Here is a 15,211-nt window from a genome sequence, read left to right on the forward strand (position 1 = left end):
ATAGAACTATAGAATACATTTAAAACATAGTTTGACTTTCTTGTACAACACTCGTCTTCCACACGTTCACATATAAATCTTGGGCTTCAAATACATCGTTTTCATTATCATCACATCAGTTTAAAACATTGCCAAGCCATGAGATAACCAAGTAAACAACAAGAGAATGTTTAAGAAACAACATTGACATACATGACATTGACATGCACAGCTTTTGTTCCTCGTGCCTAGCCTGCTCCTAATACGTTCCATGTGGCTAGCGTGTTCCTCATGCGTTTCATGCGCCTAGCGTCTTCCTAATACGTTACTTATGCGTCGCGTTAAACGCTCCTCTTGTATTCCTAAGCGGTGACATGCAGGAAACGAGTTCCAAATGTGTTACATAAATCCAATGTGTTCCCATCGCACCGTGTCCCTGACGCGTGGTCCCCTCCCCCGCAGGTCTTAGCAACATCATCGGGATCATCGTGTACATCTCAGCCAACGCCGGCGACCCGTCCAAGAGCGACTCCAAGAAGAACAGCTACTCCTACGGCTGGTCCTTCTACTTCGGCGCCCTCTCCTTCATCATGGCCGAGATGGTGGGCGTGCTGGCCGTGCACATGTTCATCGACCGGCACCGCGAGCTGCGCGTGGGGGCGCGCGCCGCGGACTACTTACAGGGCGCCGCCACCATCTCGCGCATCCCCAGCTACCGCTACCGCTACCGGCGCCGCTCCCGCTCCTCGTCCCGCTCCACGGACCCCTCGCACTCCCGTGAGGCGTCGCCCGTGGGCCTCAAGGGCTTCCCGGCGCTGCCGTCCACGGAGCTGTCCATGTACACGCTGCCCAAGGCGGGCCAGACCAGTCTGGACCCGGGCTCCACCTACAACTCCAACACCACCGAGAGGGACCACAACTTCCTGCAGGTCCACAACTGCATCCAGAAGGACCTGAAGGATGGAGCCAACCGCCGCACCACACCCGTATGAGAGAGAGAGACGGGGGGGAGGGGGAGACAGAGGGATAGGGATGGATGGAGAGGGAAGGGAGAGGAGCGAGAGAGGGAGAGAGAGAGATGGAGAGGGAGAGTTCAGAGGGAAAGCGAGGATAGGGGAGAGAGAGAATAGAGGTTAGAGTTGTGTGATGGAGGGATTGATCAGAGAAAGGAGAGCTTGAGACGAGAGGAAGACAGATGGTGAATAAAAGGGAGGGAAGGGTGGGGAGGAGGAGGGGAGTGTGAGCACCTTGGGTCCCCATAGAGGGGCCTCCACTGACCATGAGATGTGAAATTTCCATTGTGAGAAACAAAACAAACACACACCGACACAAACGGCAAGAAGAAAATGCAGAAAAAAAAAAAGAAAAATGCATGATTTTTTTCCCCATCTACCGTTGTTTAATGAATTTGAATATGTTTGTAAAGATTCTAAGGGTGGGTGGAGGTGTAAGGAGAAGGCGGGGTCCGGGCGAGTCTGTGGGGCCTCTGATTGGCTGCCTCACGGACGTGACATATCAGGGGATTTAACCCCTCCTCCCTTTGGTGTGATTACGGTTGGGGATGTGCGTTTGATTCGTTGACACCCTCTTCCCCCCCTCCTCCCACCACTCCAAATCATAAGCCCAAAGGCTCCAGACGACTCGCCCACCTCTCCCTCAACCCCCACCCGACTCTTTCTTCAGTTGCTGTTCCTTCTTGATTTCATCCTTACTTCGCGTTAATACTGTGAACCATTTGTGCGGTTCAGAGGTTTTTTTAAAGGCAGGGAGCAATTTAAAAACGCGAAACGAAAAACTCAAAACAAACACACGTAAAGTACAACTAAAACATATGAGTTGATATATGTATTGATTTTATAGACATGAATATCTATGTTGTATCAATCAAGTCTTGACTTCCCTGGTGCAGAAATACTAACTAGGAAAAAAGGACAACAAAAGACTTGCGTGTACGTGAAACAACGTGAAGTCTTCATCGAAACTGCTGAGGACTCATTTTGATTGGCCGGTTGCTGGCAGGAAGTAGCTGAGCACACAGATGACTTGGCAAATGGATAATTGATTCATACTTGACATGTTATTACATACTTTTACAATAAATAAATAAAGGAATAATTAAAACACGTTATTTCACCTTCTGGGAAAGGTCTTGGCGGCCATCTTTGTTTGGACGCTAACGATTGGCATCGTTTCCCGCCTCGACTCGAAGGCGGTCAGAGAACAGAGAACTCTGGGTAATGGAGTTGATATTAAACTGGACAAGCGAATGAAACGCAACAACCGAAACACTCCGATATGTGCGAGGGAGAGCGTGGCTGTTTGAGCTAAGGTGACTTAAACAAAAAACGAAACAGACAAAAAAAATGATTTACATGCATGCTAATCCAAATTACCCAATCTGCTTTTAGACGGAGCCAAATTGTATTCAAGAGAATGGGATTTACGCAGGTGGTTGTGACAAAGCAGAACTTTATGTTAATGTACTGTGTCTATTTATTTCTATCGTTTTTTTTCGTTGGGATTGGGGTTGTTTGGGTGCAGGGCTTCATTCCGCGTTCCAAGTGAATCAATTCAAACATTAAAGAACAAATAATTTTTGTTTTTTTAAGGAAAAAAACTGGTCATATTTTTAAAGATTTGTTATTTCTGTTTCATTATTATTTTAGTTTTTATTTTGAAATCTCGCACAGGCTTTCGTCTTACACATTTTAATTTTGCTTTTGTTTTCTAATAGTTTGGAGTTGTGTGGTTGTAAATGAGTATTTTAAAAGAGGAACAAAAAAGCCTCATGTCTTTCAAGGTGCCAAAACTGAATGATTCTGAACCTGGATGCATTAAGTCCTGACAATGAATAAAACATTGGAAACCACTTTCCACCTCCCCCCTGCGTGGTGTTGGAACAGAACCTGTCTCCATCATATGCTGTGATTGCAGTTAGCTCACAGTTAGCCCAGAGCAGCTTTACACTACCTTGCCTTCTCTTCCATTCACTCATTTACATATTGAAGAGAGAGAGAGAGAGAGAGAGAGAGAGAGAGAGAGAGAGAGAGAGAGAGAGAGAGAGAGAGAGAGAGAGAGAGAGAGAGAGAGAGAGAGAGAGAGAGAGAGAGAGAATGTATTCACATTCAAGACTTTGTTATTTCAGGGGTAGAGTTTTGTCGTTCCATTTATTTGTTTTGAATTGTATTGAGTTGCCCCTTACGTCCATACATAAGATAACATTTCGTGGAGTCAAATATTTGCATGGAACAAGACTTGATGAAGTGCAAAAGGTGGAGTTGAATAAGTGGTCCTATAGCCCACCAAGTAGAGCAAGGCATTAACATTGCCAGGGTTAGGAATTTGATTCCCTCGGTGGCCACCTATGCTATTGTACGATGCTTGACAAAATGTCCACCAAACGTTGTGTTATTTCTGTAAGTGCTGCTAGTGATGCTAGGTGATCCAGTCCTGGGGTTTCCCAACCTGACCAGATGAAGGGCTTCCTAGGAACCAACGCAGGTCAACAGAGGAGTGGAGAACTGTGCATCAGAAAACATAACAACAATCAGAAATGTTAATCTTGGAATACACAGGCGATATTGATTGGTTTGATTGGCTAGACCAGCTGAAAAAAGATTCTGGATTTGAAGCCCTAATGTCCACAGACTATCTGTAAGCCTCTGTGAGTTTTCCTAATGACACTCTTCTGCTTAGAGATGGATGCAAGTCTGACTGTACACATTGCTTTTACAGGGTTTTCTCCACCGCTCCCCTTTCCGGTCAGATTTGTGTTCACAGCCAGCCATTGGCTGGCAGTGGGTTTTTGCAGTTTCAATACCGAACTGCAAAAACCCAGATAGACTTCAGACAAAAAATGGTGTGTTTGGAAAGACGAAAAGGCCAGTTTGTCTCCAAAATGAAACACTGCATAGCCACCAAGTTTGTGCAGGGTGCTCTATCACAATTTTCAAACCTTTCTCACAGGTCCCCTGAAGTGATCATAGCATGATATGTGTTAATATTTGGTACATGTAAACTAAAGAATAACACTTGTTGAGTTTGCGAGGGACTTTGCACATATGTAAACAGGGACTACAAGGACAAAGAGACCGTAGTCAACTTTAACAAACAACCCACACATCCCCTTGGCTATATTTTACCTGGTGGAAATCAGGGCAGCCAATGATAACACACACGTTTGTTATAAGTATACTAGGGCCTTCAGGGTCGTCCTTAAGTTTCTCGTGAGCCAGCGGAATCTGTCAGACAAGAAAACTGGATATTGTGGCTATGAGGAGGTTGACTGAGAAAAGCCGGACAGGTGACCACCACTCATAGTGCCTTGTGCACTACAATGGAGGGATTTGATTTTGCAAGGAGCTTGAGTCCATGGTTTCAGGCCGTAGGCTGGTGGTATGATTGATTCAGGTTTGGAATCGAATCTGAATCGCAATGACAAGGCATAATGAGCACACGGGTAGCTCGCCTGCAGGATGAGCCACCGTTCTGCATCGTACCCTACTTAAACATATACTGAAAGTGTATGATGGAATAAAGTATGATCTTAAATCTGAAGAGTTACATGCCTACCTCCAGATTAGCACCGGTCTTCCCAATCTGTAACTCTCTTCCGTTACAATCCCTCCTGATTAGTATTCTCTCAGTTCTCTGCCTATCGGCCTCCCTCTCTCTCTCTCTTTTTTGTTCATGGGCATACTCTCTCGCTCTCCCATCCTCCTCTCCCTCACTCCCTCTCCGGCCACTCTGACTCCCTCTGTCTCTCTCTCTCATCCTTCCTTTAGTCACCAGTCTGCTCACAGCTCCTCTCATCCCTTCTATCCCGGTACCTTCCGCCTACACACACGTACACACGCACACAGACACACACACACACAGTCTTTTACGCTGTTACATTTCTACTTGTTGAACAACTGGAGAACATTAGCTTTATTTCCCAAAGGTGCCTTTATAATTCAGCCACATTTTATATACAAATATGTGCATGATAAATGAGATACAATTAAATGTAAATGGATAGGCCTATGTAGTGTCCCACAGAATGTTCCTTTTACTCCCCCCCACTCTTCTCCCCCACCCCCACCCTTTTCCCCTCCCCATGTAATGATCACAGTGGCTGGCATGTCTCTCTGCAGTACTGCTGTGATCAGTGAGGAGCTGGGAGAGAGGAGGTGGGGGAGAGAGAGAGAGAGAGAGAGAGAGAGAGAGAGAGAGAGAGAGAGAGAGAGAGAGAGAGAGAGAGAGAGAGAGAGAGAGAGAGAGAGAGAGAGAGAGAGAGAGAGAGAGAGAGAGAGAGAGAGAGAGAGAGAGAGAGAGAGAGAGAGAGAGAGAGAGAGAGAGAGAGAGAGAGAGAGAGAGCACAGGGAGTTGGAACAGTTGGCAGCATCCTCTTCAGTCAGACCGCTGCACCATCGTCGCCCCCCTCTGGTGGGAGGTTACAGGACAGGCTTTATGTTTATTTCCAAAGAGACCTACCTCGGCAAACAGTTTGGTTTTGCTTGGATGACCTTGTGTGGAGCGATGCTCAGCCAACACTGTGTTCTGAATACTAATAGCTGCAGCCTAAAATACTCTGCTTTCAAAGAGAGGGCTTTTATTTTGTGCTTCACATGCTGCATTGTTATTTGTGACATGCTCCGCAATTGAGGGAGGCCGAGGTTCAAACATTTCAAACATTTAATTACTGATTAACTTTTATCACGCATATCCACTTTAACTTGACCCTAACTTAATTTGTGTCAAGCTAGGCTGGGGTTTACTTTGTGTAGTTGTGCCGCTAGTAAGGAGGCTAGCAGACTGATAATCGACTCAAAGAAGTTCAGAGAACAGAGAACTTTGGGCAATGGAGTTGATATTAACCAATTGTTGTGCGGCCTATATGGAGGCTAGCAGGCTGGAGTTTATTTAGTGGTTGTTGTGCGGCCTATAAGGAGGCTAGCAGGCTGGGGTTTATTTAGTGGTTGTTGTGCGGCCTATAAGAAGGCTAGCAGGCTGGGGAGCAGATGCTGGGTTCTGCCTTACCTGCAATTAGCACACTTTGTAGGTCAGGGGCGGTTAGAGGCGAGGGAACACACTGTGCTAAAGAGAGCTAGACAGACATGTCAGGAAGGGGGAGAATTCAAAAGAGAGAGGGGATTAGGCATAGGCCAGAAGGCTTATTTCATTTCAATGCATTTTTTTTATGTGTGTGCTTAATTAATTCCAACGATGGTTATCTGACTCAGATAAGAGCTAAGAGCAGAACACTCCAACAGTACTTTACTTTTCATATTTTTATTTCTCAGTTGGTTGCTGAAGAGAGATCAAACATTGCTTGCTGCTGGAGATTGACATGCAGAGACACAGTGTGAAGAGAAGACATTTAATTAGGAATGAACACAGGAGTAACAGATGGGGAATGGCAATGTTTGACACAGGAAAGAAAGGAAGGCAGAGGGCACGCAAGGACAGGAAGAACAAGGAGAGTGGCAATAGTTAGCAGACTTTCTGGTTCTCGGAAGCTGATTCAGACCTACTGCAGTTACCTTCCAAAAGTTAAATTAAATCAAAGCTGAGTCGAAGGACTAAACTATAAAGATACTGTATTAAAGGTATCATGGCAATGAATAAAACGACAAACATTTTCACAAAAATACAACCAAAACAAGAAATTTCCATTGAAGGGTTTGTTAGTTTGAATCCCACATTGTGTTTGTGTGTGCAGCAGGTATGGTATGGCAAGCATTAAAAGCACTCTTTTGTGGCGGTTAAGGGATAATGATATCTTAATGAAACTGATTTATGCATGGCTCTTCATGGGATGGGTCTGTGTATATTGGATTCCCTGTGGCATGGTTCCCAAAGTAGACACACACACACACACACACACACACACACACACACACACACACACACACACACACACACACACACACACACACACACACACACACACACACACACACACACACTTACCCTGGGCACACCTAAACAGATAGACACAAACACACGCACACACTTAAATAATATTGCTCTGATCCTCTGCTTCATATGATGCCGTTATGAACACACAATGGACAGGGGAATATAGAATAGACTTGACAAAGGGAGGATGTATTCATACCATTTATTTATATATAAATATTACATCAATTCAATCAATGCGACCAGTGGTAAAACAATGTGAAATCATCAGGCCAAAGGGTTACAAAGGTGGCTCAGAAGGGAAAGGTCTTCTCGGAGGGCTATGGCGGTATATGGAGGTTGCGGATGGTCTCTCTGCGTTCCTGGTAGAGAGCGTGGAACGCCCGGGCAACGCTGTGGAACGGAGCCTCACAGTTCTCCATCTCCTTCTGCACGCACACAACACACACACACACACACACACACACACACACACACACACACACACACACACACACACACACACACACACACACACACACACACACACACACACACACACACACACACACACACACACTTCAAATTATAGTTGTTTGAATTTCCGTCGACTTATTTATCTGCGCATGATTGTGTGTGTGCGTGGGTGCATGCGTGCGTGGCTCACCGCGGAGGTCTCGTGGTAGTCCAAGCCCTGGCTCTGAGCCCACTCCTGGGCAACGGTCGTCTGGACCTCCCTACGTTCTGATAGGTCAGACTTGTTACCAACCAGGACGCCTGCATCACACACACATTCACACACAGCATGCATCCACAAAAATGCACAAAGACACACGCACACACACACGTAGTTCATGAAAACAGCATTCTGGTGCCAACAATGTTTGCCTGCCTGTCTTTATGTGTATGGGTGTGTCTGTGTATCAATTTGTCTTTTTGTCTGTGTGTGCTTGCGTGTGTGAATGTGTGTGTGTATGTGTGGGTTCATGTTTGTTTGTTTATGTTCGTCCATATGTATGGGTTTTTAGCATTCAACGTCTATGTGTGTGTGTGGTGGCTCTAGGGTGGACATCCCCCCACCTGGGAGCTGCATCCCCCTGCAGTGGGCCCGCACCCGGTCCATCCACTGGGAGCAGCTGTCAAAGGACTGCTGGCTGGTGAGGTCGAACAGCACACACACCACCGACGGCTGACCCCACTGCAGCAGGGAGTAGGGGGAGGTTAGGGGCGGACAGCACATAGAAGAGCCAGAGCTAGATACGTACACTTCAGTTCAACTCAGGTACGCCTTTGTCCACCAAAATTCAATTTCTAGGAACATTTTATCATCTACATTTAGCGTTGATATGATCTTGGTATGATTGTGGCTGAGGAATTATGTAATATTTTTTGTTCTACAGCTACATGCAAGGGTTGATTGAGAAACACTGGTGTAGGAAACAGTGAATTAGTTGTTTGGCTAACCCTACACTACATAATGCCCTAGTTGTTGGGTTACCTACACTGAACTGTTGATCCCCGGAAACTTTATTTAGGATTTATAAATTCACATTTTGAACGTTAGTTAGTTAGTCCTTTTGTTGAGGTGTAGTTTGAGTTTTTTTCCACCAGGTGTCATTAGTTATTCGCTAATTATAGTTGCAAAGCAAGCCATCCTTTTGGGATTGTTATTATGCATCCTTTGATTATTCTTCCTCCTAATTCCTTCAAGTTTGAGGGATTAACACCAAACCACCAAACCAGGCATATATACGTTTTATTTGATAATTTTTTATAATATTAAAGTTCATCAGTTGCAAAAAGCCTATAATCAACCACAGCGTGAAGACATCAGAGTTGTCAAATGAACTACACATATTTAAACCAGAAGTAAGGAGGCCTCAAAAGGTTTGGTACCATGTGACCACAGGGGGATATGACTCCATAACTCACGGTCAAACCTAAACGGCCACACCCCGCGCCCTGTTTTATGTACATTTCTGAAACTTGGTGTTCATATTTGACATGCTGAATCTTTTTGCCTCAAGAACCCATATGGTCCGTCTCGATATATATTTTCTGTAGCACGAAAAATAAGTACAGAAAAAAACCTTACCTGTAAACCCAAATGACCTACCATTTGGAACACTTGCTCCCTTATCATACCTGACCCGCTATTTTTTTTTATTTTTGTTCTGTTTAAAATGTCAGATTTGTGGCCGAGTTATAGGCAAATAGTATTATTATAATGAGCAACTATTAATCAATCGTTAACAAGTCGATTGCTAAAATAATGATGTCAAAGTGTCAATAAAAAATTACTACTTATGCCCCGTTTACACCATCCCGCTAATGGCCGCTAATGGCCGATGGACCACCGATGTGGAAGTCGGGGTGATTCGGGTGACATCGGGCTAAAAATGTATGAACGGGTCAATTTATCGGGGTAGCATTTACACATACCCGATGTTGTAACGATAACATAACGATTTATGCCAGGGAAGACACCCGAAGTGCGTTTGGCGTCATTTGACGTCATTTCGAATGACGCCAAACACGTCAAATGACGCGTTTGGCGTCATTTCTGGAGAAGGCAAAGGGGAGACTGGTTTAGACTGATATTTATTTATATATTTATTTATATTACAATAGCGATTTTATAATAATAGAACGCCGGTTCTAAATGGGCAATGTACCCCGTAATTATAAAAGACATCCATCCATCACCCCCTATTTATACCCAAGTGGCAGATTGAGGGTCTTCCTTAACACAATCTGTTCACTCACAATCGTTATTTGTCTAGGGTTCTCGAAGGTCTTTCGTGTGTTGAAGTTGCCGATATAAAGACGATAAAACACGATAAAGCGCGGAAGATTAACGAATATAGCCGATGTGCCCAGGAAAATTCCCGAACGATTTGCGATGTCTTACGTTATACTCCCGTTCTATTCCCGATTATAGCCGATTAGCCCATAGCAACACCTGGTAACCGATTCTACCCCGATAGACCCAAAATTAACAAACATGTTCGTTCTTTGCCGATGTTGCCCGATGTTGCCCAATCATTGAGCATTTCTTCCCGTTTCTTCCCGTTGTCTAACGATGTTCCCGGGAAGAGTAACGGTGTTTCCCGATGCAACCACGCTATTTGCCGATGTTATAACGATAGCTGCTGATTTAGCCATCGGGCACCATCGGGGCCCACTATCGGGTAGGTGTAAACAGGGCATTAGCATCTGTTTACAAAGCTATATTTTTATAACGTAAGTCAATGGTGAAAGAAACGCTGACTTCAACCATTCCTAAGGTGAACAACTCAGAGTTGTCAAAGTTGGAAAACGGCGCGTAAGCAGGTCTCCAAAAAAAAGTACAGCTGGAGGGGCAGACAGGGGGCTCTATAACTCACCATCAAACAAAAACTATCAGCCCCATTATTCAATCATTCCCAAATCTGCTTCAAAGTGGCCCAGGGACTTGAAACTTGGCGTGCTTGCTCCATAGCTTTGCTACATTTACATTTAAATGTAGGGCATTTAGCAGACGCTTTTATCCAAAGTCACTTACAATAAGTACATTTGTCAGAAGAAAGAGAAACAATATATCACTGTCGGTACAGTAGGGATGTTCGTAGAACCAATTGCCAAGCACTGAAAATTGCTAGGTTAACCCCTTCCACCGTATACAAAAAAGCTAGCTAGGATAAGATGATGCACCATGCTAAGTACTATTTTTAAGTGCAAGGATGTACAACTTACAATAAGTGCGTACATTAACTGCCCGTACATACACCCTACAATAAGTGCGTAAGGTGGGGTGGGGGGGTGGCTATGCTGAGTGCTAGCATTAGCATGTTAGCATGCTCAAAGAATATTGCGCATACGACCAGTTGGCTCATGCAACCACAACATTTGCTTCAGAAAATGTACGTGCGGCGACATGTCCAATTCTTGGTTGTTTTTATACCTGTGTTAATTATTTAATTGTGTCCACTTATGCATTTAAGTCTTTAACGCAGGGGTCGGCAACCCTAGACTCGCGTGCCACCACTGGCACGGGGCAGCATAATCGGGCACATTTAAAAAATGTAAAAATAAAAAAAACTGATTTTTTATTTTTATTTTATTATAATTATTACAAAAATTCACAGCACAATGCGGCATCATAATCATTACTACCGACTTTTTTTTTGCACTTTATTCTGTTTTGGGCATTTCCTCCCAGTGCAAATATGCAAAAAAAAAAACATTTCTGATCCACACACAAATGTACCTTGTTTTAAATAAATGTAATATAAATCCATAAATATATTAAAAAATATTTGCAATTTTCATTGAAATGTATTTGGATGTTGTTACATTTATATACAAACTGTTAAACTTGAATTTAGAAGACGCTTTTCATTTGTGAACTTGTTTGCATTTGTGTGTGAACTGGTCTGTATTTATATGTGGATTTTTGAGACTCTCCTGACGTGGCTGGATTCACAAAGGCATTATTTTCAACAAGGAACTCTCTGTAGCCAATCAGATGCCTCCCTCGTTTTCAGCCAGGTCTTCTGGACATGTTTTTGGTTGCTGTAACATAATGCTTTAACGCTTTGTCACTCCTTGTTATCAGTTTCCCTCACTTTTTGCTGGAGACCTTACCTGCCTTGTCACTAAGTTAGCTTAGTTATTGTTATGTTATTGTATTGCAGCTAGTTAGTTGATTAGTTAGTTTGTTGGTAGTAGTTTTGTGGCCTATGTTGGCTGAGCCTCTCTTTTCATATTGCTCTGCATATATTATGTTGGATTAAAGACTGCCTTCTTTTTCAAGACCTTAACATGCCTTAGTGTTTGTATCCTAACTTTGAACACATTTTGGTTGAAGGACTAATTGGGACGGGGCTGGCTCACCAGCTGATCGACGCATCATTGCCTTGTATTGGTAACACTCAAGCACATCTTACTCCGTTATAACAGTGTAGGGAGACAGGGCACATACCATCTTCTCACAGAAGTCCTGGAATATTTCCTTCCCAGCAGAATCTATAATATACAGCTCCTAGAAAGAGAGAGATGACTTAACATTGTACAATTTCATAGTCATCTGGTTTAGGAAAGACAACAGATAAGCACATGGATAGATACCTAATTGATCCCAAAGGAAATCAAAGGAAAAGTTTTTTTCGAGTAGCATACCAACTCTGAAGAGAGAGGACGCATACAACACACTGGTAGTCTAGATGGAGTTGGTTTGGCGTCGTGTTGTTCGAGGCTTACCACGCTGTCTGTGGTCTCGGAGATGTTGACACACTTAGTGTGCAGCTCCACTCCCGTTGTCTAATTAAACCAAGAGGAGGTAAGAGAAGGAAGGAATAAAACATTGAGACGTTAGGATTTCTCTACGTTAACTTGGCAAGAACTTTCGCTGTAATTATTCATCTCATTGGCCATAAATAAAACCCACCGCTGTTCGTGCCATGGGTGCCAACATCATCATCTTGTTTATGTATTAGTCAACACTAGGAAGGTGCATTGTATACAGACTGTCTATATGGCTATATACCGTATGGGCTAAGACAGAAATACACAAAACATCCTAAGCTACAGCATAAATACTATGTGGTTATACTCTTAGAAAGGATGCCCCTACATATCAATCAATCCCTTTTATTATCATGGGAATATATCAAATGCAAAAGCATGCATTTGTAATAGAAGACTACATCATAATATATAAACAATATATTCAGATTAAGAGAGAGAGGGAAGAGGAGAGAGACAAGAAGAGGGGAAAGAAGAGAAGAAAGCAAAGAGAAGACGATGGCGCACAGATTCGGAAAGAGGCTTTTCTGATTTATGTGGAGGAGTGGAGAACACTGGCCGTCGCATAAAACCTCCACAGTTGGTTAGCTCCGACACTAGGCTGATGTATCGCTCTGTGACTAGACTCAGGAAGAGGGAATTAGCGGCTTGGCTAGCTTGAAGCAGCTTCATTGACCGCATTACTAGTGGCTAGATCATCAGTCTATACATCATTCCTCCTTGTTCCGAAGCTAGCTGGGGAAGACAGCTTCACAAACAATGTCCTACACCCTAACCACAGATCACACAAGATAGGTTGAGCGTTGGAGTGTCTGGCAGTAGAAAGGCACACCAGTTGCCTGTTTTTTTACACCCATGCAAGCAGGCAGATGTTCAGATAAAGCGGTAGTATTCCATAGGAAATATTCACCCACAACCACAACCCTATGATTTAATTGTTTGCTTTAAACCCAAGGGGTGTGGAATGAGATTTCAAACGCCCGCCGCGGCTTCCTGAGAGTGTGTGTCTTCCCACAGCCAATGAGCAACGAGTGCCGCTTTGATCACAACTGATCGGCCAACAAAGTAAGACCACCAACACCAGCGATGCGACTGCAGAACGACAGCTTTTACTGCACAGGGATTAACAACGGACACATGTCCACACACACACTGAAGCAGTCCCATGATCCTTTGCGCCACACGTCGAAATGTACAATATCTGTATTTTCTATGATAACGGCGTACAATAACAGCCATGGTGAGCTCTACAGAGGTGCCTGCTATACCCTTGGGAGTGTAGAACTTAACGGGTGGTGGCCATAAGCCTCTGGAGCTCAGGAAAACACCATAATGTGGAGGAAGTGTGTCTATGCCTGCATAACAACGGTGATGTGTGTGTGTGAGAGGGGAGGTTTACCTGTGCTAGTGGTCTTTTAGAAGCCGGGCGATTTAATTATTGATGTTGATGTGACCCTAAAATGCCCAATACAGCTGGCTCAGCAAGTGCTGCACATGTTTGCATGCATAATTATGTAGGCACACACACACACACACACACACACACACACACACACACACACACACACACACACACACACACACACACACACACACACACACACACACACACACACACACACACACACACACACACACACACACACACATTAATCTAAGGTAGAGACTAGCCTGTGCAGTAAACCTACTCTTACTCTAAACAAAACACTGCCTGCTAGTGGTGACGAGGAGTCATCACAACCTAATCATCCAACAAGGAAGATGATCGCAATCCGTTGCGATTATCTTCAAATCCAACATTCCGACATGTGATATATAGTGGACACTAGCTTTGGCAGCTTCTGCCTCGATCCAACCGCCCCGTGATACTACATCAGCAAGTATGTTATAAAGAGAATCATTCCTCATTCTGTGAACAGGTTCAAGAAACTCATCTAGGACCTGGACCCAACCAAGTCTGCTCAGCATCTCTTCTCATTCAAACTTTCATTTTGACGTTTCTTTTCTATGTATTCTTGTGTTCTCCTTTCGGGGCAGGATAGTGATAAGTAAAAGTACTGGGTTTGATCCACAACGCATGTAGTCTAACCTGCGGTATGCCTATCTATAAGGGCAAGATGTCTTACCCATACCTGCTCATAATGACATCTTTAATTCTAGTAGGTCTTTATTTTGAAAAGGCTTGGATTGCATTAATGTCCTAGCAGTCGAAATAATCGAAATTAATGACTGACCTTTAACCTATATTTGGTTTGGCATATCATTGTCTCTGAGTGTAGAGGTAATGATGTCGTGTCAGATAACATTTATATTATCCAACATAACCCTGACTCTCTCACCATACTGTAGTTCTTGTGGAAGTGTGCCCCATCACTGCTGAACATCTGGGATAGGGCACTTTTACCCACCGCCGCGTCGCCTGCACACAAACACATAGCACAGTCACAATCTAGTCCAAGATAAATTATTGCAGGTTGAGTTATCGTGGTGTTTAGTTATCTTGAATCATAAGGTAGGATGAAGGTCCTCGTGTACCCTTAGATGTTGTAGCTAGCCCATTCAATAACAATAACAATATAGTTTCCAAGGCTATACTATTTCCCATCGGTGAGTTCAGTCTGTACGAGTCCAATGAGGAGAACCATTTGCGCAGCTTTGCGCATAGAACCTGCAACGCAACCTACCTAGAAGCAGGCACCTCGCCCTCAGCTTCACCATCTCTACCGACGACTTCGCAACCGCTACGATTACGAAGATCTACCGATGCTTTTTACGGGCTTCGAGGTCTTCCGTGTGCCTCGGCAACATGGACACGCCGCGTTTCCTAGCAACCAGTCGTAACACAATCTCACTGGTCCCCCCAGCGAGTACGTACATCTGAGCACTGCTGCTATTGGCTACGTGTGACAACGTTATTAGAGACGACGCAGATGACGTACGAGTAATATACTTGTGTCGACGCTAGTGGGCGTAAAGATTGTCCAAACAAATTATACTCTCACAATAACCTGAGGTATGCAAGATCATTTCTACAATTTCTTAATTCAGCGATACTAGATGATTA

At 44.0% G+C, this 15,211-nt stretch overlaps 2 protein-coding genes across 5 annotated transcripts in view; one reads left to right on the forward strand and one right to left on the reverse strand.

Annotated features, from left to right (window-relative positions):
• The window catches only part of cacng2b (calcium channel, voltage-dependent, gamma subunit 2b), a 47,349-nt gene extending 44,501 nt beyond the window's left edge, over positions 1 to 2,848 (forward strand). The window contains exon 5 of the mRNA XM_030352606.1: positions 442 to 2,848. Coding sequence (XP_030208466.1) covers positions 442 to 971 — 530 coding nt within the window. The 3' untranslated portion in view covers positions 972 to 2,848. The remainder of the gene's footprint in view (positions 1 to 441) is intronic.
• Positions 2,849 to 7,067: 4,219 nt separating this feature from the next.
• ift27 (intraflagellar transport 27 homolog (Chlamydomonas)) lies at positions 7,068 to 15,027 on the reverse strand. 4 transcript variants are annotated; one of them, XM_030352038.1, is made up of 7 exons: positions 14,832 to 15,027; positions 14,487 to 14,566; positions 12,103 to 12,162; positions 11,825 to 11,884; positions 7,942 to 8,059; positions 7,529 to 7,605; positions 7,068 to 7,310 (listed from the first exon to the last, which is right to left on the reverse strand). In XM_030352038.1, exons 1-7 carry the CDS (start codon positions 14,863 to 14,865, stop codon positions 7,203 to 7,205), a joined length of 537 nt encoding a protein of 178 aa, XP_030207898.1. In that variant the 5' UTR covers positions 14,866 to 15,027; the 3' UTR covers positions 7,068 to 7,202. The 4 variants fall into 4 exon arrangements, with proteins under 4 accessions (XP_030207898.1, XP_030207897.1, XP_030207896.1 ...); XM_030352037.1 differs by having other exon boundaries at positions 7,529 to 7,638; XM_030352036.1 differs by lacking the exon at positions 14,832 to 15,027 and adding an exon at positions 14,683 to 14,816.
• Between the last annotated feature and the right edge of the window lie 184 nt (positions 15,028 to 15,211).

The sequence above is a fragment of the Gadus morhua genome, chromosome 3, assembly GCF_902167405.1.
Source record: "Gadus morhua chromosome 3, gadMor3.0, whole genome shotgun sequence".
Classification (NCBI taxonomy): domain Eukaryota; kingdom Metazoa; phylum Chordata; class Actinopteri; order Gadiformes; family Gadidae; genus Gadus; species Gadus morhua.